General features: G+C 47.2%; 1 protein-coding gene across 4 annotated transcripts; it reads right to left on the reverse strand.

Annotated features, from left to right (window-relative positions):
- Positions 1 to 1,282: 1,282 nt before the first annotated feature.
- On the reverse strand, positions 1,283 to 23,826 carry LOC106566228 (ubiquitin-conjugating enzyme E2 J2). Of its 4 annotated transcripts, none has more exons than XM_014134104.2 (7): positions 23,665 to 23,826; positions 22,637 to 22,767; positions 21,662 to 21,702; positions 21,330 to 21,432; positions 3,764 to 3,902; positions 2,371 to 2,451; positions 1,283 to 1,972 (listed from the first exon to the last, which is right to left on the reverse strand). In XM_014134104.2, exons 1-7 carry the CDS (start codon positions 23,665 to 23,667, stop codon positions 1,682 to 1,684), a joined length of 789 nt encoding a protein of 262 aa, XP_013989579.2. In that variant the 5' UTR covers positions 23,668 to 23,826; the 3' UTR covers positions 1,283 to 1,681. The 4 variants fall into 4 exon arrangements, with proteins under 4 accessions (XP_013989579.2, XP_045547923.1, XP_013989580.2 ...); XM_045691967.1 differs by having other exon boundaries at positions 21,643 to 21,702; XM_014134105.2 differs by having other exon boundaries at positions 23,594 to 23,824.
- Between the last annotated feature and the right edge of the window lie 364 nt (positions 23,827 to 24,190).

Here is a 24,190-nt window from a genome sequence, read left to right on the forward strand (position 1 = left end):
TATATACTGCACTAGCCAGGCCCTGGTCAAAAGTAGTATACTATATACTGCACTAGCCGGGCCCTGATAAAATGTAGTATACTATATACTGCACTAGCCGGGCCCTGGTCAAAAGTAGTATACTATATACTGCACTAGCCGGGCCCTGGTCAAAAGTAGTATACTATATACTGCACTAGCCAGGCCCTGGTCAAAAGTAGTATACTATATACTGCACTAGCCGGGCCCTGGTCAAAAGTAGTATACTATTACTGCACTAGCCGGGCCCTGGTCAAAAGTAGTATACTATTTACTGCACTAGCCGGGCCTGGTCAAAAGTACTATACTATATACTGCACTAGCCGGGCCCTGGTCAAAAGTAGTATACTATATACTGCACTAGCCGGGCCCTGGTCAAAAGTAGTATACTATATAAGGAATGGTATGTATGGGGGTTAGGCTAGATAACAGGGTGGATGGAGCACAGCCCTGATCAAATGTACTATTTACTGTAGTATACTATATAAGGAATGGTATGTATGGGGGTTAGGCTAGATAACAGGGTGGATGGAGCATGGCAATGCTATCCTAAATGTGTTCTGAAACAGAAGAAGACACCCGGAAAAGAGCCGTCAGCCATTTTGGTAAAGGCCCTGGGGGGGGGGGTGACTACAACAGGTTTTATCGTGTTGTTATTGATAATACTCATATTGATGAGCCTAATTAAAATAAATAAATACAAAATGCCATATGAGTTTCAGTTGAACATTGGTTTGAGACTCAGAACAGCCAGCTGTCCCTGGGGACAGCAGACCGTCCCTGGGGACAGCAGACCATCCCTGGCCGTCCCTGGGGACAGCAGACCGTCCCTGGCCGTCCCTGGGGACAGCAGACCGTCCCTGGGGACAGCAGACCGTTCCTGGGGACAGCAGACCGTCCCTGGGGACAGCAGACCGTCCCTGGGGACAGCAGACCATCCCTGGCCGTCCCTGGGGACAGCAGACCGTCCCTGGCCGTCCCTGGGGACAGCAGACCGTCCCTGGGGACAGCAGACCGTCCCTGGGGACAGCAGACCGTCCCTGGGGACAGCAGACCGTCCCTGGCCGTCCCTGGGGACAGCAGACCGTCCCTGGGGACAGCAGACCGTCCTTGGGGGACACCTGGAGAGAGGATATCTTGGGGGTGGAGTCTGTTTGTCTTACAGGTGACACAGAAGGGGAACACTTAATCTTGTTCTCCCCGGCAACAGAGAGCTATCCATCTCCTCCTACATAAAACTGGAACAGGCAGAACAGAAACATGGTTCCAAATTCCACATGATTCTTTACAGGGATCAACCAACATGGCGGCACAACAGATAGAATTGATCTAGCACACAGACACCACGGCGGATTCAGAGAAATGATGTGGAGAAGAACAATGAATTAAGCCTACGGTCAACATGGCTGTCAAGCCACATTGCTATACAATGTTAACGTTGCTTTTCACAGAGAATCACCAATCTACCTTAACTTAAATGTCTATGCTTCCCTATACGACCCACGAGTCAAGCACTTCCACCTGGTCTCTGGGTCATAAGCACAGAGAGGATCATAAACCAACCCCGTTCCATTCATCCCCCCCCCCGCATGTTTAAATCCTCTAATAGTCCTGTAACTGGCCCGAGGGTTAACTGTCCCCTTTTCTTCAGCTCTCTCCTCTCTCACTCCTGGGCGATGCTCCGCAGCACGTACTTCACCGTGTAGGCAAATGCAGCGAACCCCACAATCACAAACAGGTTAGCCAAGGCCCCGCCAAGCAGTCCGTGATTCCGATTGGGCTGCTGTAGGTCTGGGGCGAGCATTGCAGGGCCCAAGGGGGCATGGCCTCCGTTGAGGGCGGGGATTTCGTAGTTGCCGTGGTGAAAGTCGCCGTCGGGAACCACGTCTGGGAGGGGGAGGGGCTGTGGGCGGGTGCTCAACTCCTCCTGGGCCTTCTGCTTCTGCTTGATCTCCTGGAGAGAGGGAGTGAGGGGAGAGGGAGAGGGAGGGAAGAGAGAGAAGAGAGAGGGAGGGAGGGAAAAGAGAGGTGAGGGTTGGAAGAGAGAAATGGAGGGAGGGAGGGAAGAGAGGTAGGGAGGGAAGGAGGGAGGGAGGGAGGGAGGGAAGAGAGAGCGGAGAGGAGAAGAGAGAGAGGGAAGAGAGAGAGGGAGAGGGAGGGAAGAGAGAGAGGGAGAGGGAGGGAAGAGAGAGAGGGAGGGAAAATAGAGGTGAGGGTTGGAAGAGAGAAATGGAGGGAAGAGAGAGCGGAGAGGAGAAGGATAGGAGTCAGTCAGTAGATGAAGTAATGCTACTCACTAGTTTGTTTTGACATAGCATCTGTGTTTAGTAAATTATTTCAAGTCAGACTCACATCGACTGCATCAGGAAACAGTTCACAGAACACCTTGTCCTTCAGGTTGAAAGTCAAACTCTGGGCCGACAGCTGTCTTTTCTGGAGGAAATAAACAAAACAATAAAATAGCCAAAGGAGCAACAATCATTCAGAAAATAAGGCAAACAATGCCAACAACACAGTCATTCATCCTAACTACTATATGACTGACATTACATTCACATCTGCATTAGAACCTGATAAAATGTCAATAAACAGGATTCCAAGACCATGACCTTTGACCTTCCAACAAGACAACATCTCAGATCTCTCCAGAGACGTTCGATCAGGGTTCAGGTCCGGGCTCTGACTTGTCCCGAAGCCACTCTTGCGTTGTCTTGGCTGTCTGCTTAGGGTCGTTGTCGTTGTTTTGAAGGTGAACCGTCGCCCCCAGTCTGAGGTCCGGAGCAGGTTTTCATCAAGGATCTCTCTGTACTTTGCTCGGGTCATCATTCCTTTGATCCTGACTAGTCTCCCAGTCCCTGCTGCTGAAAACATCACCACAGCATGATGCTGCCACCACCATGCTTCACCGTAGGGATGGTGCCTGGTTTCCTCCAGACGTGACACTTGGTATTCAGGCCAAAGAGTTCAATCTTGATTTCATCAGACCAGAGAATCTTATTTCTCATGGTCTGAGAGTCCTTTAGGTGCCGTTTGGAAAACTCCAAGCGGGTTGTCATGTGCCTTTTACTGAGGAGTGGCTTCCTCCTGGCCACTCTACCATAAAGGCCTGATTGGTGGAGTGCTGCAGAGATGGTTGTCCTTCAGGAAGGTTCTTCCATCTCCACAGAGGAACTCTGGAGCTCTGTCAGAGTGACCATCAGGTTGTTGGTCACCTCCATGACCAAGGCCCTTCTCTCTCGACTGCTCAGTTTGGCTAGGAAGAGTCTTGGTGGTTCAATCCCATTTAACAATGATGGAGGCCACTGTGTTTTTGGGGACCTTCAATGCTGCAGACATTTTTTGGTACCCTTCCCCAAATCTGTGCCTTGACACAATCCTGTCTCAGAGATCTATGGACAATTCCTTAGACTTCATGGCTTGGTTTTTGCTCTGACATGCACTGTCATCTGTGGGACCTTTATATAGACAGGTGTGTGCCTTTCCAAATCATGTCCAATCAATTGAATTTACCACAGGTGGACTCCAATCAAGTTGTAGAAACATCTCAAGGATGATCAATGGAAACAGGATGCACCTGAGCTAAATTTAGATTCTCATAGCAATACGTATGTAAATACAGTATTTCATTTTTTGTTAATAAATGTCCAAAAATCTGTTTTCGCTTTGTCATGATGAGGTATTGTGTGTAGATTGATGAGGATGAGGATGAAGTCAATCATACTAAAGGTCAGTAATACCAACTCACAGTGTAGTCGGAGGTCTCGATACTGCCCAGAGTGGGGCCTTTCTCCACCATGAAGCTGAGCAGGCCTGTCAGGATGGTGGAGACGGACCAGGCTGGGTTCCACGTGTCCGGGTGGAAATCAGTGATGGACAGACATAACCTGGGGGAAGAGACAAATCGTCCTTTACACACTCAGCCAGGAGGGGGAAGGAAGAGACAGACCGTCCTTTACACACTCAGCCAGGAGGGGAAAGGAAGAGACAGACCGTCCTTTACACACTCAGCCAGGAGGGGGAAGAGACAAATCGTCCTTTACACACTCAGCCAGGAGGGGAAAGGAAGAGACAGACCGTCCTTTACACACTCAGCCAGGAGGGGGAAGAGACAAATCGTCCTTTACACACTCAGCCAGGAGGGGGAAGAGACAGACCGTCCTTTACACACTCAGCCAGGAGGGGGAAGAGACAAATCGTCCTTTACACACTCAGCCAGGAGGGGGAAGGAAGAGACAGATCGTCCTTTACACACTCAGCCAGGAGGGGAAAGGAAGAGACAGATCGTCCTTTACACACTCAGCCAGGAGGGGGAAGGAAGAGACAGACCGTCCTTTACACACTCAGCCAGGAGGGGAAAGGAAGAGACAGACCGTCCTTTACACACTCAGCCAGGAGGGGGAAGGAAGAGACAGACCGTCCTTTACACACTCAGCCAGGAGGGGGAAGGAAGAGACAGACCGTCCTTTACACACTCAGCCAGGAGGGGGAAGGAAGAGACAGACCGTCCTTTACACACTCAGCCAGGAGGGGGAAGGAAGAGACAGATCGTCCTTTACACACTCAGCCAGGAGGGGGAAGGAAGAGACAGACCGTCCTTTACACACTCAGCCAGGAGGGGGAAGGAAGAGACAGATCGTCCTTTACACACTCAGCCAGGAGGGGGGAAGAGACAGACCGTCCTTTACACACTCAGCCAGGAGGGGGAAGAGACAGATCGTCCTTTACACACTCAGCCAGGAGGGGGAAGAGACAGACCGTCCTTTACACACTCAGCCAGGAGGGGGAAGAGACAGATCGTCCTTTACACACTCAGCCAGGAGGGGGAAGAGACAGACCGTCCTTTACACACTCAGCCAGGAGGGGGAAGGGACAGACCGTCCTTTACACACTCAGCCAGGAGGGGGAAGGAAGAGACAGACCGTCCTTTACACACTCAGCCAGGAGGGGGAAGGAAGAGACAGACCGTCCTTTACACACTCAGCCAGGAGGGGGAAGAGACAGATCGTCCTTTACACACTCAGCCAGGAGGGGAAAGGAAGAGACAGATCGTCCTTTACACACTCAGCCAGGAGGGGGAAGGAAGAGACAGACCGTCCTTTACACACTCAGCCAGGAGGGGGAAGAGACAGATCGTCCTTTACACACTCAGCCAGGAGGGGGAAGAGACAGACCGTCCTTTACACACTCAGCCAGGAGGGGGAAGGAAGAGACAGACCGTCCTTTACACACTCAGCCAGGAGGGGGAAGAGACAGACCGTCCTTTACACACTCAGCCAGGAGGGGGAAGGAAGAGACAGATCGTCCTTTACACACTCAGCCAGGAGGGGGAAGGAAGAGACAGATCGTCCTTTACACACTCAGCCAGGAGGGGGCAGGAAGAGACAGACCGTCCTTTACACACTCAGCCAGGAGGGGGAAGGAAGAGACAGACCGTCCTTTACACACTCCGTCAGGAGGGGGAAGAGACAGACCGTGACACACTCCGTCAGGAGGGGGAAGAGACATATCGTGACACACTCAGGAAAAGACAGCAGGAAATGGATGAAATGATTTAACAGAAGACAGTTCCATAGTTTGAACCCTGAGACTAAAATACACCCATTTATGATATGTACTTAGATCCATGGTGAAGTTTTAACGTCACGAGCACAAGTACAGTGAAATGCCTTTCTTTCAGCTCAAAACCCAACAATGGAGTAATGATTTAGAACTAAAAACAACAAGGTAGAAAAAAAAGTTTAAAAAAAGAAAAGAAGAACACAATAGAGTAATTAAGTTACACTATATATACACACACAAAAGTATGTGGACACGACTTCAAATTAGTGGATTTGGCTACTTCAGTCACACCCGTTACTGACAGGTGTATAAAATTAAGCAAATTTCTGCCCTGCTAGAGTTGCCACCGGTCAACTGTAAGTGCTGTTAACGCCAAGGAGCAACAACGGCTCAGCAACGAAGTGGTAGGCCACACAAGCTCACAGAACGGGACCGCAGAGTGCTGAAGCTCGTAAAAAATGGTCTGTCCTCTGTTTCAACACTCCACTACCGAAGTTCCAAACTGCCTCTGGAAGCAACGTCAGCACAATAACTTTTCCTCGGGAGCTTCAAGAAATGTGTTTCCATGGCTGAGCAGCCGCACACAAGCCTAAGAACACCATGCTCAATGCCAAGCGTCTCCTGGAGTGGTGTAAAGCTCGGTGGCATTGGACTTTGGAGCAGTGGAAACGGGTTCTCTGGAGTGATGAATCAAGCTTCACCATCTGGTAGTCCGACGGACGAATCTGGGTTTGGCGGATGCCAGGAGAACGCTACCTGCCCCAATGAATAGTGCCAACTGTAAAGTTTGGTGGAGGAGGAATAATGGTCTAGGGCTGACATTCTAGACTATTCTGTGCTTCCAACTTTGTGGCAACAGTTTGGGGGAGGCCCTTTCCTGTTTCAGCATGACAAGGCCCCCCGTGGACAAAGCGACGTCCATACAGAAATTGTTTGTCGAGATCGGTGTGGAAGAACTTGACTGGCCTGCACAGAGCCCTGATCTCAACCCCATCTAGCATTCCTTTGGGTTGAATTGAAACGCCGACTGCGAGCCAGGCCTAATCGCCCAACATCAGTGCCCGGCCTCACTAATGCTCGTGGCTGAATGGAAGCAAGTCCCCCGCAGCAATGATCCAACATCTAGTGGAAAGCTTTCCCAGAAGAGTGGGGGCTGTTATAGCAGCAATGTTCCAACATCTAGTGGAAAGCCTTCCCAGAAGAGTGGAGGCTGTTATAGCAGCAAAGGGGGGTGGGACCAACACCATAGGAATGCCCATGATTTTGGAATGAGATGTTCGACGAGCAGGTGTCCACATACATTTGGTCACGTAGTGTATATAAAGGGTCAGTTCCAATACCATATTTACAAATGTGCAGGGATACTGGAGAGTTGGAGGTAGAGAGACTGCTTTCAAAAAGTATTCATATCCCTTGACATTTTTATGTGTTACAGTCTGAATTCCAAATTGATTCAATATAGTTTCTCACTCATCTACACACAATACCCCATAACAACAATGTGAAAACATGTTGTTTTTTTTATACATTTTTGAAAATGTATTGAAAATGAAATACAGAAATATCTCATTTACCTATGTATTCACATCCCTGAGTCAATACTTTGTAGAGGCACCTTCGGAAGGCGATTACAGCTTTGAGTCGTCTTGGGCATCGATCAGCTCTGTACATCTGGATTTGGGATTTTTCTCCCATTCTTACTTGCAGATTTTCTCAAACCCGAAAATAATAATTACAATTACCTTGTCCCGACTGTCAATCGCCGTGCTCCAAAGCACCTCTCACTCACAGCAGGGTCCTCTTAGATATCTTAATTGTTATTAGCTAATGTCCGTCACGTGATTCGGTCCCTTTCACAGGCATCACAACTCCAACGTAGGCTACGAGAGACATCGGGAATGCAACGGCTCGCGTCCTTATTGAACTGTCCACATTGACTTTTCGTCAATAATCAGTAACGAACAGCATTAGCCTGTCAATCTACTCTCCTCCATAGTACAAAAGATGACCTCTGTGCTGTGTGTGTGTACATACATACATACATACATACACACACACACAACCGGTCAAAAGTTTTCGAACACCTACTCATATCTTCTGTATACCACCCCTACCTTGTCACAACACAACTGATTGGCTCAAACACATTAAGAAGGAAAGAAATTCCACAAATTAACTTTTAACGAGGCACACCTGTTAATTGAAATGCATTCCAGGTGACTACCTCATGAAGCTGGTTGAGAGAATGCCAAGAGTGTGCAAAGCTGTTATCAAGGCAAAGGGTGGCTACTTTGAAGAATCTCAAATATAAAATATATTTAGATTTGTTTAACACTTTTTTGGTTACTACATGATTCCATATGTGTTATTTCATAGTTTTGATGTCTTCACTATTATTCTACAATGTAGAAAATAGTAAAAAATAAAGAAAAACCCTCAAATGAGTAGGTGTGTCCAAACTTTTGACTGGTACTGTATATGTAATTCAAAGTCTCATTAAAAAGTTTATTTTACATTTTCAGGCGCCTCTCTCATGTCAACATCTGCAGCCAATACAAATAGGCTATATCACGTACAGTTTGACATGTACACTAGACTAATTATTTACTTACATTGACGGGTTCTGACTTATAAAATATCCTTATTCGTGTTACTGAGGGGAATGCAGAACGTTTACATTCTGTCAGTAACATGTTACTGTTAGACTTCCTATGGAAAGGAGAAGTTTCAGCTGTTGGGTTGTAATTTGAAAACACTTGTTACACCAGAAGATAATGGTTATCTGTAGGAGGAATGTATATGGTGGGGGGTGAATTAAGGTTGGATATGAGCCAGGGGCTTGGAACATTACTAAGTAAGGGAAAGGCAATCACATGGTTGTAGTCACTGATTAGGGAGGAATGGGGCCATAGGTCACATAAAGGGCACAGTTTATTAACTTAACTTCCTGCCTAGCATTAAATATCAAATCAAGCTTTATTTGTCACATGCGCCGAATACATCAAGTGTAGACTTTACTGTGAAATTCTGACTTTACAAGCCCTTAACCAACAGTGCAGTTCAACAAGAAGAAAATATTCACCAAGTAGACTAAAATAAAAAGTAATAATAAAAAGTAACACAATAAGAATAACAATAACGAGGCTAAATACAGGGGGCACCGGTACAGAGTCAATGTGGAGGCTATATACAGGGGGTACCGGTACAGAGTCAATGTGGAGGCTATATACAGGGGGTACCGGTACAGAGTCAATGTGGAGGCTATATACAGGGGGTACCGGTACAGAGTCAATGTGGAGGCTATATACAGGGGGTACCGGTACAGAGTCAATGTGGAGGCTATATACAGGGGGTACCGGTACAGAGTCAATGTGGAGGCTATATACAGGGGGCACCGGTACAGAGTCAATGTGGAGGCTATATACAGGGGGGTACCGGTACAGAGTCAATGTGGAGGCTATATACAGGGGGTACCGGTACAGAGTCAATGTGGAGGCTATATACAGGGGGTACCGGTACAGAGTCAATGTGGAGGCTATATACAGGGGGTACCGGTACAGAGTCAATGTGGAGGCTATATACAGGGGGTACTGGTACAGAGTCAATGTGGAGGCTATATACAGGGGGTACCGGTACAGAGTCAATGTGGAGGCTATATACAGGGGGTACCGGTACAGAGTCAATGTGGAGGCTATATACAGGGGGTACCGGTACAGAGTCAATGTGGAGGCTATATACAGGGGGTACCGGTACAGAGTCAATGTGGAGGCTATATACAGGGGGTACCGGTACAGAGTCAATGTGGAGGCTATATACAGGGGGTACCGGTACAGAGTCAATGTGGAGGCTATATACAGGGGTACCGGTACAGAGTCAATGTGGAGGCTATATACAGGGGTACCGGTACAGAGTCAATGTGGAGGCTATATACAGGGGGTACCGGTACAGAGTCAATGTGGAGGCTATATACAGGGGGTACCGGTACAGAGTCAATGTGGAGGCTATATACAGGGGGTACCGGTACAGAGTCAGTGTGGAGGCTATATACAGGGGGTACCGGTACAGAGTCAATGTGGAGGCTAAATACAGGGGGCACCGGTACAGAGTCAATGTGGAGGCTATATACAGGGGTACCGGTACAGAGTCAATGTGGAGGCTATATACAGGGGGTACCGGTACAGAGTCAATGTGGAGGCTATATACAGGGGGGTACCGGTACAGAGTCAGTGTGGAGGCTATATACAGGGGGTACCAGTACAGAGTCAATGTGGAGGCTATATACAGGGGGTACCGGTACAGAGTCAATGTGGAGGCTATATACAGGGGGTACCGGTACAGAGTCAATGTGGAGGCTATATACAGGGGGTACCGGTACAGAGTCAATGTGGAGGCTATATACAGGGGGTACCGGTACAGAGTCAATGTGGAGGCTATATACAGGGGGTACCGGTACAGAGTCAATGTGGAGGCTATATACAGGGGGTACCGGTACAGAGTCAGTGTGGAGGCTATATACAGGGGGTACCGGTACAGAGTCAATGTGGAGGCTATATACAGGGGGTACCGGTACAGAGTCAATGTGGAGGCTATATACAGGGGGTACCGGTACAGAGTCAGTGTGGAGGCTATATACAGGGGGTACCGGTACAGAGTCAATGTGGAGGCTATATACAGGGGGTACCGGTACAGAGTCAATGTGGAGGCTATATACAGGGGGTACCGGTACAGAGTCAATGTGGAGGCTATATACAGGGGGGTACCGGTACAGAGTCAATGTGGAGGCTATATACAGGGGGTACCGGTACAGAGTCAATGTGGAGGCTATATACAGGGGGTACCGGTACAGAGTCAATGTGGAGGCTATATACAGGGGGTACCGGTACAGAGTCAATGTGGAGGCTATATACAGGGGGGTACCGGTACAGAGTCAATGTGGAGGCTATATACAGGGGGTACCGGTACAGAGTCAATGTGGAGGCTATATACAGGGTGTTACGGTACAGAGTCAATGTGGAGGCTATATACAGGGGGTTACGGTACAGAGTCAATGTGGAGGCTATATACAGGGGGTACCGGTACAGAGTCAATGTGGAGGCTATATACAGGGGGTACCGGTACAGAGTCAATGTGGAGGCTATATACAGGGGGTACCGGTACAGAGTCAATGTGGAGGCTATATACAGGGGGTACCGGTACAGAGTCAATGTGGAGGCTATATACAGGGGGTACCGGTACAGAGTCAATGTGGAGGCTATATACAGGGGGTACCGGTACAGAGTCAATGTGGAGGCTATATACAGGGGTACCGGTACAGAGTCAATGTGGAGGCTATATACAGGGGGTACCGGTACAGAGTCAATGTGGAGGCTATATACAGGGGGTACCGGTACAGAGTCAATGTGGAGGCTATATACAGGGGGTACCGGTACAGAGTCAATGTGGAGGCTATATACAGGGGCTACCGATACAGAGTCAATGTGGAGGCTGTATACAGGGGGTACCGGTACAGAGTCAATGTGGAGGCTATATACAGGGGGGTACCGGTACAGAGTCAATGTGGAGGCTATATACAGGGGGTACCGGTACAGAGTCAATGTGGAGGCTATATACAGGGGGCACCGGTACAGAGTCAATGTGGAGGCTATATACAGGGGGTACCGGTACAGAGTCAATGTGGAGGCTATATACAGGGGGTACCGGTACAGAGTCAATGTGGAGGCTATATACAGGGGGTACCGGTACAGAGTCAATGTGGAGGCTAAATACAGGGGGTACCGGTACAGAGTCAATGTGGAGGCTATATACAGGGGGGTACCGGTACAGAGTCAATGTGGAGGCTATATACAGGGGGTACCGGTACAGAGTCAATGTGGAGGCTATATACAGGGGGGTACCGGTACAGAGTCAATGTGGAGGCTATATACAGGGGGCTACCGGTACAGAGTCAATGTGGAGGCTATATACAGGGGGTACCGGTACAGAGTCAATGTGGAGGCTATATACAGGGGGGTACCGGTACAGAGTCAATGTGGAGGCTATATACAGGGGGGTACCGGTACAGAGTCAATGTGGAGGCTATATACAGGGGGTACCGGTACAGAGTCAATGTGGAGGCTATATACAGGGGGTACCGGTACAGAGTCAATGTGGAGGCTATATACAGGGGGTACCGGTACAGAGTCAATGTGGAGGCTATATACAGGGGGCACCGGTACAGAGTCAATGTGGAGGCTATATACAGGGGGTACCGGTACAGAGTCAATGTGGAGGCTATATACAGGGGGTACCGGTACAGAGTCAATGTGGAGGCTATATACAGGGGGTACCGGTACAGAGTCAATGTGGAGGCTAAATACAGGGGGTACCGGTACAGAGTCAATGTGGAGGCTATATACAGGGGGTACCGGTACAGAGTCAATGTGGAGGCTATATACAGGGGGTACCGGTACAGAGTCAATGTGGAGGCTATATACAGGGGGGTACCGGTACAGAGTCAATGTGGAGGCTATATACAGGGGGCTACCGGTACAGAGTCAATGTGGAGGCTATATACAGGGGGTACCGGTACAGAGTCAATGTGGAGGCTATATACAGGGGGTACCGGTACAGAGTCAATGTGGAGGCTATATACAGGGGGTACCGGTACAGAGTCAATGTGGAGGCTATATACAGGGGGTACCGGTACAGAGTCAATGTGGAGGCTATATACAGTGGGGTACCGGTACAGAGTCAATGTGGAGGCTATATACAGGGGTGTTACGGTACAGAGTCAATGTGGAGGCTATATACAGGGGGCTACCGGTACAGAGTCAATGTGGAGGCTATATACAGGGGGTACCGGTACAGAGTCAATGTGGAGGCTATATACAGGGGGTACCGGTACAGAGTCAATGTGGAGGCTAAATACAGGGGGTACCGGTACAGAGTCAATGTGGAGGCTATATACAGGGGGTACCGGTACAGAGTCAATGTGGAGGCTATATACAGGGGGTACCGGTACAGAGTCAATGTGGAGGCTATATACAGGGGGTACCGGTACAGAGTCAATGTGGAGGCTATATACAGGGGGTACCGGTACAGAGTCAATGTGGAGGCTATATACAGGGTGTTCCGGTACAGAGTCAATGTGGAGGCTATATACAGGGTGTTACGGTACAGAGTCAATGTGGAGGCTATATACAGGGGGGTACCGGTACAGAGTCAATGTGGAGGCTATATACAGGGGGTACCGGTACAGAGTCAATGTGGAGGCTATATACAGGGGGTACCGGTACAGAGTCAATGTGGAGGCTATATACAGGGGGTACCGGTACAGAGTCAATGTGGAGGCTATATACAGGGGGTACCGGTACAGAGTCAATGTGGAGGCTATATACAGGGGGGTACCGGTACAGAGTCAATGTGGAGGCTATATACAGGGGGTACCGGTACAGAGTCAATGTGGAGGCTATATACAGGGGGGTACCGGTACAGAGTCAATGTGGAGGCTATATACAGGGGGTACCGGTACAGAGTCAATGTGGAGGCTATATACAGGGGGTACCGGTACAGAGTCAATGTGGAGGCTATATACAGGGGCTACCGATACAGAGTCAATGTGGAGGCTGTATACAGGGGGTACCGGTACAGAGTCAATGTGGAGGCTATATACAGGGGGTACCGGTACAGAGTCAATGTGGAGGCTATATACAGGGGGTACCGGTACAGAGTCAATGTGGAGGCTATATACAGGGGGCACCGGTACAGAGTCAATGTGGAGGCTATATACAGGGGGTACCGGTACAGAGTCAATGTGGAGGCTATATACAGGGGGTACCGGTACAGAGTCAATGTGGAGGCTATATACAGGGGGTACCGGTACAGAGTCAATGTGGAGGCTATATACAGGGGGTACCGGTACAGAGTCAATGTGGAGGCTATATACAGGGGGTACCGGTACAGAGTCAATGTGGAGGCTATATACAGGGGGGTACCGGTACAGAGTCAATGTGGAGGCTATATACAGGGGGTACCGGTACAGAGTCAATGTGGAGGCTATATACAGGGGCTACCGATACAGAGTCAATGTGGAGGCTATATACAGGGGGTACCGGTACAGAGTCAATGTGGAGGCTATATACAGGGGGGTACCGGTACAGAGTCAATGTGGAGGCTATATACAGGGGGTACCGGTACAGAGTCAATGTGGAGGCTATATACAGGGGGTACCGGTACAGAGTCAATGTGGAGGCTATATACAGGGGGTACCGGTACAGAGTCAATGTGGAGGCTATATACAGGGGGTACCGGTACAGAGTCAATGTGGAGGCTATATACAGGGGGCACCGGTACAGAGTCAATGTGGAGGCTATATACAGGGGGGTACCGGTACAGAGTCAATGTGGAGGCTATATACAGGGGGTACCGGTACAGAGTCAATGTGGAGGCTATATACAGGGGGGTACCGGTACAGAGTCAATGTGGAGGCTAAATACAGGGGGTACCGGTACAGAGTCAATGTGGAGGCTATATACAGGGGGTACCGGTACAGAGTCAATGTGGAGGCTATATACAGGGGGGTACCGGTACAGAGTCAATGTGGAGGCTATATACAGGGGGTACCGGTACAGAGTCAATGTGGAGGCTATATACAGGGGCTACCGATACAGAGTCAATGTGGAGGCTATATACAGGGGGTACCGGTACAGAGTCAATGTGGAGGCTATATACAGGGGGGTACCGGTACAGAGTCAATGTGGAGGCTATATACAGGGGGGTACCGGTACAGAGTCAATGTGGAGGCTATATACAGGGGGTACCGGTACAGAGTCAATGTGGAGGCTATATACAGGGGGTACCGGTACAGAGTCAATGTGGAGGCTATATACAGGGGTGTTACGGTACAGAGTCAATGTGGAGGCTATATACAGGGGGCTACCGGTACAGAGTCAATGTGGAGGCTATATACAGGGGGTACCGGTACAGAGTCAATGTGGAGGCTATATACAGGGGGGTACCGGTACAGAGTCAATGTGGAGGCTATATACAGGGGGTACCGGTACAGAGTCAATGTGGAGGCTATATACAGGGGGTACCGGTACAGAGTCAATGTGGAGGCTATATACAGGGGGGTACCGGTACAGAGTCAATGTGGAGGCTATATACAGGGGGGTTACCGGTACAGAGTCAATGTGGAGGCTATATACAGGGTGTTACGGTACAGAGTCAATGTGGAGGCTATATACAGGGGGTACCGGTACAGAGTCAATGTGGAGGCTATATACAGGGGGTACCGGTACAGAGTCAATGTGGAGGCTATATACAGGGGGGTACCGGTACAGAGTCAATGTGGAGGCTATATACAGGGGGTACCGGTACAGAGTCAATGTGGAGGCTATATACAGGGGGGTACCGGTACAGAGTCAATGTGGAGGCTATATACAGGGGGGTACCGGTACAGAGTCAATGTGGAGGCTATATACAGGGGGTACCGGTACAGAGTCAATGTGGAGGCTATGTACAGGGGGTACCGGTACAGAGTCAATGTGGAGGCTATATACAGGGTGTTACGGTACAGAGTCAATGTGGAGGCTATATACAGGGGGTACCGGTACAGAGTCAATGTGGAGACTATATACAGGGGGTACCGGTACAGAGTCAATGTGGAGGCTATATACAGGGGGGTACCGGTACAGAGTCAATGTGGAGGCTATATACAGGGGGTACCGGTACAGAGTCAATGTGGAGGCTATATACAGGGGGGTACCGGTACAGAGTCAATGTGGAGGCTATATACAGGGGGTACCGGTACAGAGTCAATGTGGAGGCTATATACAGGGGGTACCGGTACAGAGTCAATGTGGAGGCTATATACAGGGGGGTACCGATACAGAGTCAATGTGGAGGCTATATACAGGGGGGTACCGATACAGAGTCAATGTGGAGGCTATATACAGGGGGTACCGATACAGAGTCAATGTGGAGGCTATATACAGGGGGTACCGGTACAGAGTCAATGTGGAGGCTATATACAGGGGGGTACCGATACAGAGTCAATGTGGAGGCTATATACAGGGGGCTACCGATACAGAGTCAATGTGGAGGCTATATACAGGGGGGTACCGATACAGAGTCAATGTGGAGGCTATATACAGGGGGGTACCGGTACAGAGTCAATGTGGAGGCTATATACAGGGGCTACCGATACAGAGTCAATGTGGAGGCTATATACAGGGGGGTACCGGTACAGAGTCAATGTGGAGGCTATATACAGGGGGTTCCGGTACAGAGTCAGTGTGGAGGCTATATACAGGGGGTACCGGTCCCGAGTCAATGTGGAGGCTATATACAGGGGGTACCGGTACAGAGTCAATGTGGAGGCTATATACAGGGGGTACCGGTACAGAGTCAATGTGGAGGCTATATACAGGGGGTACCGGTACCGAGTCAATGTGGAGGCTATATACAGGGGGTACCGGTACAGAGTCAATGTGGAGGCTATATACAGGGGGTACCGGTACAGAGTCAATGTGGAGGCTATATACAGGGGGTACCGGTACAGAGTCAATGTGGAGGCTATATACAGGGGGTACCGGTACAGAGTCAATGTGGAGGCTATATACAGGGGGTACCAGTACTGAGTCAGTGTGCAGGGGTACAGGCTAGTTGTACATGTAGGTGGGGGTGAAGTGACTATGTATAGATAACAAACAGCGAGTAGCAGCAGCGTACGGGGGGGGGAGGGGGGGGGCAGCTGTAGAACCTTTTGAGGATCAGGGGGCCCATGCCAAATCTTTTCAGTCTCCTGAGGGAGAATAGGTTTTCTCGTGCCCTCTTTACGACTGTCTTGGTGTGCTTGGACCATGATAGTTTGTTGGTGATGTGGACACCAAGGAACTTAAAACTCTCGACCCGCTCCACTACAGCCCCGTCGATGTTAATAGGGGCGTGTTCGGCCCGCCTTATCCTGTAGTCCACGATCAGCTCCTTTGTCTTGCTCACATTGAGGGAGAGGTTCTTGTCCTGGCACCACACTGCCTGTTCTCTGACCACCTCCCTATAGGCCGTCTCATCGTTGTCGGTGCTCAGGCCTACCACTGTTGTGTCGTCAGCAAACTTAATGATGGTGTTGGAGTCGTGTTTGGCCATGCAGTCGTGGGTGAACAGGGAATACAACAGGGGACTAAGTACACACCCGAGGGCCCCAGTGTTAAGGATCAGGGTGGCAGACGTATGGTTGCCTACTCTTACCATCTGGGGGCAGCCCGTAAGGAAGTCCATGAATCCAGTTGCAGAGGGAGATGTTCACTCCCAGGATCCTTAGCTTAGTGATAAGCTTCGTGGGCACTATGGTGTTGAACGCTGAGCTGTAGTCGATGAACAGCATTCTCACATAGATGTTCCTTTTGTCCAGGTGAGAAGGGCGGTGTGGAGTGCGATTGAGATTGCGTCATCTGTGTATCTGTTGGGGCGGTATGCGAATTGGAATGGTCTAGGGTGTCCGGGAGGATGCTGTTGATGTGAGCCATGACCAGCCTTTCAAAGCACTTCATGGCTACCGACGTGAGTGCCACGAGGCGGTAATCATTTAGGCAGGTTACCTTCGCTTCCTTGGGCACAGAGACTATGGTGGTCTGCTTGAAACATGTAGGTATTACAGACTCGGTCAGGGAGAGGTTGAAAATGTCAGTGAAGACACTTGACAGTTGGTCTGCGCATGCTTTGAGTACACGTCCTGGTAATCCATCTGGCCGAGCCGCTTTGTGAATGTTGACCTGTTTAACCTGTTGGGGCTAGGGGGCAGTATTTTCACGGCTGGATAAAAAAACGTACCCGATTTAATCTGGTTACTAATCCTACCCAGTAACTAGAATATGCATATACTTATTATATATGGATAGAAAACACCCTAAAGATTCTAAAACTGTTTGAATGGTGTCTGTGAGTATAACAGAACTCATTTGGCAGGCAAAACCCTGAGACATTTTCTGACAGGAAGTGGATACCTGATGTGTTGAATTACCTTTAAGCCTATGCCATTGAAACACACAGGGGCTGATTAATGTTTTGGCACTTCCTATTGCTTCCACTAGATGTCACCAGCCTTTACAAAGTGTTTTGAATCTTCTACTATGAGATCTGACCGAACAAGAGCCTTGGAACGGTGATGGCCGATTAGACTCTGGCGCGCGAGGTCATGTTGGGTACCCTCGTTCCAAAACGTTTTAAAAAGAGAATGCATTCGTCCACCTTGAATATTATTCATGTTCTGGTTAAAAAAGGCCCTAATGATTTATGCTATACAACGTTTGACATGTTTGAACGAACGTAAATTTATTTTTTCCCCTCGTTCATGACGAGAAGTCCGGCTGGCTTAGATCATGTGCTAACAACACGGATCTTTTTGGATATAAATGATGAGCTTTTTTGAACAAAACTACATTCGTTATGGACCTGTGATACCTGGAAGTGACATCTGATGAAGAGAATCAAAGGTAATGGATTATTTACATAGTATTTTCGATCTCTCCAACATGGCCGTTTGTCTGTATAGCAAAGCATATTTTTCTGGGCGCAGTGCTCAGATTATTGCAAAGTGTGATTTCCCAGTAAGGTTATTTTTAAATCTGGCAAGTTGATTGCATTCAAGAGATGTAAATCTATAATTCTTTAAATGACAATATAATATTTACCAATGTTTTCTAATTTTAATTATTTAATTTGTGGTGCTGACTTGACTGCCGGTTATCGGATGGAAACGATTTCCTCAACATCAATGCCATAGTAAAACGCTGTTTTTGGATATAAATATGAACTTGATAGAACTAAAAATGCATGCATTGTCTAACATAATGTCCTAGGAGTGTCATCTGATGGAGATTGTAAAAGGTTAGTGCATAATTTTAGCTGGTTTTATGGTTTTGGTGACCCTGTCTTTGAATTGACAAAACATTACACACAGCTATTGTCAATGTACTCTCCTAACATAATCTAACTTTATGCTTTCGCCGTAAAACCTTTTTGAAATCGGACAACGTGGTTAGATTAAGGAGATGTTTATCTTTCAAAGGGTGTAAGATAGTTGTATGTTTGAAAAATTTGAATTTTGACATTTATTTGGTTTCAAATTTGCCGCTCTTGAAATGCACCTGCTGTTGATAGGGTGCACCACGGGTGGCACGCTAGCGTCCCACCTAGCCCCAAGAGGTTAAAGTTCTTGTTCACATTGGCTACCGAGAGCATTATCACACAGTCATCCAGAACAGCTGGTGCTCTTGTGCATGCTTCAGTGTTGCTTGCCTTGAAGCGAGCATAAAAGGCATTTAGCTTGTCTGGTAGGCTCACGTCACTGAGCAGCTCGCTTCTGGGTTTCCCTTTCTAGTGCGTAATAGTTTTCAAGCCCTGCCACATCCGATAAGCGTCAGAGCAGGTGTAGTAGGATTCAATCTTAGTCCTGTATTGACGCTTTGCTTGTTTGATGGTTCATCTGAGGGCATAGCGGGATTTCTTATAAGCATCCGGATTACTCTCCCGCTCCTTGAAAGCGGCAGCTCTACCCTTTAGCTCGATGCGGATGATGCCTGTAATCCATGGCTTCTGGTTGGGATATGTACGTACAGTCACTGTGGTGATGACGTCATCAATGCACTTATTGATGAAGCTGATGACTGATGTGGTGTATTCCTCAATGTCAGTGGATGAATCCCGGAACATATTCCAGTCTGTGCTAGCAAAACAGTCCTGTAGCGTAGCATCCGCGTTACCTGACCAGTTCCGTATTGAGCGAGTCACTGGTACTTCCTGCTTTAGTTTTTGCTTGTAAGCAGGAATCAGGAGGATAGAATTGTGGTCAGATTTGCCAAATTGAGGGCGAGGGAGAGCTTTGTATTCATCTCTGTGTGTGGAGTAAAGGTGGTCTAGGATTTTTATTCCCCTGGTTGCACATATGATATGCTGGTAAAAATTTGGTAAAACTGATTTAAGTTTGCCTGCATTAAAGCCCCCGGCCACTAGGAGTGCTGCTTCTGGGTGAGCATATTCTTCTTTGCTTATTACATTATAGAGTTGGTTGAGAGCGGGCTTAGTGCCAGCTTCGCTTTGTGGTGGTAAATAGATGGCTATGAATAATACAGATGAGAACTCTCTTGGTAGATAGTGTGGTCTACAGCTTATCATAAGGTATTCTACCTCAGGCGAGCAATACCTCGAGACTTCTTTAAAATTATACATCGCGCACCAGCTGTTATTGACAAATAGAAACATACCCCCACCCCTAGTCTTACCAGAGGTAGAGTCTCTGTTCTGCCGGTGCATGGAAAATCCCGCCAGCTCTATATTGTCAGTTTCTTCGTTCTGCCACGTCTCGGTGAAACATAAGATGTTACAGTTTTTAATGTCCCGTTGGTAGGATAATCTTAATAGTAGGTCATCAATCTTATTTTCTAACGATTGCATGTCAGCAAGGAGAATGGAAGGCATTGGGAGTTTACTCGCTTGCCTCCGGCTTCTCAGAAGGATCCCCGATCTGCGTCCCCTTTTCTGGCGTCTTTTCTTCACGCAAAAGGCGTGGATCTGGGCCTGTTCCAATGAAAGCAGGATATCCTTCTCGTTGGACTCGTTAAAGGAAAAAGTTTCTTCCAGTCCACAGTGAGTAATCGCTTTTCTGATGTCCACACGTTCTTTTCGGTCATAAGAGATGGTAGCAGCAACATTATGTACACAATAAGTAAAAAAAATAAGTTACACAAAACGCAATTATTATTATTTTTTTTAAATAGCACAATTGGTTGGGAGAATGTAAAATGTCAGCCATGTTCTTCGGGCGCCATCTTGTCTTTCTAAAGATATTTTTGAGAAAAGGAGTGATGAGGAATTAAAATGGGTAGAGTAACAGTGGTCTAGGACTTTATCGCCCCCTAGTGGTGAAGGAAGTTGGGCATCACGTTTCTTAATGATGTGGAATTAAAATAGCCGGCAAACAGAACAGCAGACTCCGGGTGTAAGTTTTCCTGCTTGTTTATAGCCTCGTACAGTTGGTTAAATGCCATCTTGTTATTTTTTGTGTCCTGAGGTGGAATCACAGTCATGATAACAGATGTAAACTCCCACAGGAAGTAGAAGGGTCGGCATTAGACCATCAGGTATTCCCGAGACGGGTGAGCAATAGGTCGAGACTTCCACCCGCAGACACCATTTGTTGTTTGTTGATGAAGAGGGAAACCACTTCCCCCTCTCGATTTCACTGACTCCACTCAGTCCTGTCCGCTCGGTGAATGGAGAAAATCCATTGAGTTGCATAGCCATTGAGGGTATCTTGTCCAAAAACCATGTTTCAGAAAAGCAGAGAATATTCCAGTTACGAGTGTCACGTTGGTAGCCAATCAAAAGTCGGAGGTCATGCATCTTATTATCAAGTGACTGGCCAATAGAATGGAAGGTAGAGGTGGCTCTCCCTTCGCCTTAACCAGAACTCCTCCTCTCTTGTCTACGCAACGCCGGCGTTTCCTCTTGGATGCTCCGAAAATTGAGGAATTACATAAAGATCACTCGAAGCCGAAAGTGAGGTAAGTAACCGCCGATCTTGACATTCAAAAGTTATTGTCGGTTATAAATTATAGCGGATACATTTCATGAAAATAAAACACCAAAAGAATCAGAAAAAAAACTAAGTTGGGTTGGCGCTCATAAAACGGTGGCTATACAGTACGGCGCCATCTTCATAGTATCTTCTAGTACTGTACGTTCACATGCATTCTGGGTAATTTGATTCTTACCTTGTGTTACACTTAAATCTCCCGTTTGGTGTGATCATGTAGATGCTGGGTGGTTTAAAAGGGAAATCCCGAGGGAATATTAATTTGCCGTGATAATATCCCCCTGTGGAACAAAGGACCAAGACATTCAATCACTTAAAACGGACAATCTAGTATAAAACACAATATTGTCGAAAATGAATCCATCATTCTGAAAATCTAAGCAAATCAAAAAAGGAACATTCTGAACAATTTAGTCAGACACAGAATTAAAGGACAATAGTTAGTACGGGATAATTTAAAAGTGATATTATTCAGAGAACTGAGAACTTACGTAAAGTGAAATTATTTACCTTCGTATGGGGTCTTCTCAGGACCTCGAACAACATAGTGCCTGGAGATAAGAGGGAAGAAAAAGCACTTATTGCAAAACACAATTGAGTACTACCACTTTAAGAACACAACCATTACTGATTTAGTTAACAAATGTCTACTATTCATTCACACTATAAAGATCCTGTTAGAATTCAATACATGTTTTTCCACAGAGACCTCGGGTGCATCTCAATAGTCTAATGAAGTAGCTTCCTTGCATCCTCCTCCTTCTGGTCTCCTTTCCTTCATTTACACTGACTCAGAAGAACTGGGACAGGTAAAAAGTACATTCACAGCATGAAATCACCATCATCCAGTTTTCACCTTCTGTTTTCAGATCAGTGCAGATGAAGGAGAAAGGAGACAAGGTGAGGATTGAGGAAGCCACTCATCACTCCAAATGGCCCGTATTCAAAAATGGCCCGTACCCTTTAAGATCATAATGAATAAGATTACATGGACAGGAGGACCTGAACCTAGATCAGCGATCAGCACTCCTACTCTAATACCCTTTCAATATATATATATATATATATATATATGAGAGAGAGAGAGAGAGAGAGAGAGAGAGAGAGAGAGAGAGAGAGAGAGAGAGGAGCAAGTGAGTGGAGAGAGAGAGAGGAGCAAGTGAGTGGAGGGAGAGAGAAAGTGAGAGTGGAGTGAGTGGAGAGAGAGAGAGAGAGAGAGAGAGAGAGAGAGAGAGAGAGAGAGAGAGAGAGAGAGAATCCTTACCATTCGAGGAATTTAAGGAATACCTAGGATAGGATAAAGTAATCCTTCTAACCCCCCCCCTTAAAAGATTTAGATGCACTATTGTAAAGTGGTTGTTCCACTGGATATCATAAGGTGAATCCACCAATTTGTAAGTCGCTCTGGATAAGAGCGTCTGCTAAATGACTTAAATGTAAATGTAGAGAGAGAGAGAGAGAGAGAGAGAGAGAGAGAATCCTTACCATTCGAGGATATTAGATGGTAGGGGTTCAGCACAGATGTAAGGCACAGGGTCTTTCTTTATCCTGAGGTAGTCCTGTTTCAGTCTCTGGGTGGCTGTAGACGGTGCCCTTTTATTCCCGTTGCTGTTCATCTGAGATGACAGACAGACAGACAGACAGTTCGTTAGATAACAGGCACCACACATATTGTTAACTAGAAACTACAGTATATCACCCAATTATCTTTACAATCATAAGCCAGCAGTAATGTTTTTCTTTGTGTCAAGGACATAAAGATACTAACTCACACCCAATTAAGAGCGTGTGGTTTGACACCCAACCGATTATAACAAGCAGGTGTCAAAGTTCATGTTACGGATAATAAAATAAGCTAAACAAATGTCACTTATCAAATGTTGACACACACACACAGAGAGAGAGAGAGAGAGCTAGGCTGTCACATAGTTAACAGCATGACAGATGGGAGTTAAGAGGATTTATTTGGGAGCTACTGTAGCTTGGCATCATCAGTAGATGAATTTCATGTTACATGATATCAATCAGATAGTTAACGAAATTTAAGATCAATTGGCTAACGTTACTTAGCTAGCTACCAAGGAAAGTAAACAAACCAGGGGCTATCTAGCTGTATCTAATGTTAACTAGCTAGCTACACACACACGTCTCCATGGCTTGGTGGCTAACGTTAGCTCCGACGTGCTGTTCAAAACATAACAAAACCAGCTAACTTAGCTAGCAAGCTTGCCAGGATAGCTCGTTACGTGTTGGGTAACCGTAAAATAAACACCATTTCCAGTGTCTTTCAAATGACTCACGGGGGAAAAAAACCTTGATTATGGCCACCTATTAGTTAGTATACTTTGTGATACCTACACAGACGTATGCCAATGTACACAAGACTGTTATTTAGCTACGTATCTAGCTAGATATGTAACATTAGACAGCTAATAATGTTACCATTGCATCGACAAAATGAACAGCTAGCCTCTTCTCAACAAAAAAAACAACAATGATATATGTATAAACACCATAGAGAAAGCTTCCTCTTTAGAGAACCCGGTGAAGGTATTTCTTTTGTTGAAAGAAGTGGCGTTTCTGTTGACAAAATCCTAAATAAGTTGGTGGTAAAACAGTGAGGTTTCGGACGCTCCGCCCGTTTCGCGACGGTCTCCTAACTCTATGGTATTACAAGCGGTCCGCAAACAGACGCTAGAGGGGCATGACGCCACCTACTGTTTGGGGGGGAAACTGAGGTACTTTAATAAAAACCATGGAAACCATACCCATATTACCCCCCCAAAAAACTACAAAAAATAAAATAAATGTAGTCCTTTATTCTAATTCGAATGTCTACTCTGATCCCTACAGGCTCAATCAATATTCATACAATATTACAATATTCCCTGCAATTTGCCACAATAGCCTTTTGGCCTCTGTCTAAAACTGTAATGGGACAGTCTCAGTGTTCACGCCGGAAATTTGCAAAAATTCCCACAACGTTAAATTTTACGCTCACAAGACCTAAAATTTGCTCAATGCTCCCAAATATTTGAG

This window comes from Salmo salar, chromosome ssa12, assembly GCF_905237065.1.
Source record: "Salmo salar chromosome ssa12, Ssal_v3.1, whole genome shotgun sequence".
NCBI lineage: Eukaryota > Metazoa > Chordata > Actinopteri > Salmoniformes > Salmonidae > Salmo > Salmo salar.

Bases quoted from the DNA above. Each gene is read 5' to 3' on its own strand.
- LOC106566228 (XM_014134104.2), bottom strand. The intron at 21,703-22,636 runs GTAAGGATTCTC...TCTTATCTCCAG, and splicing joins CCATCTAATATCCTCGAATG to GCACTATGTTGTTCGAGGTC. The intron at 3,903-21,329 runs GTAAGAATCAAA...CTCTTCCCCCAG, and splicing joins AGATTTAAGTGTAACACAAG to GTTATGTCTGTCCATCACTG.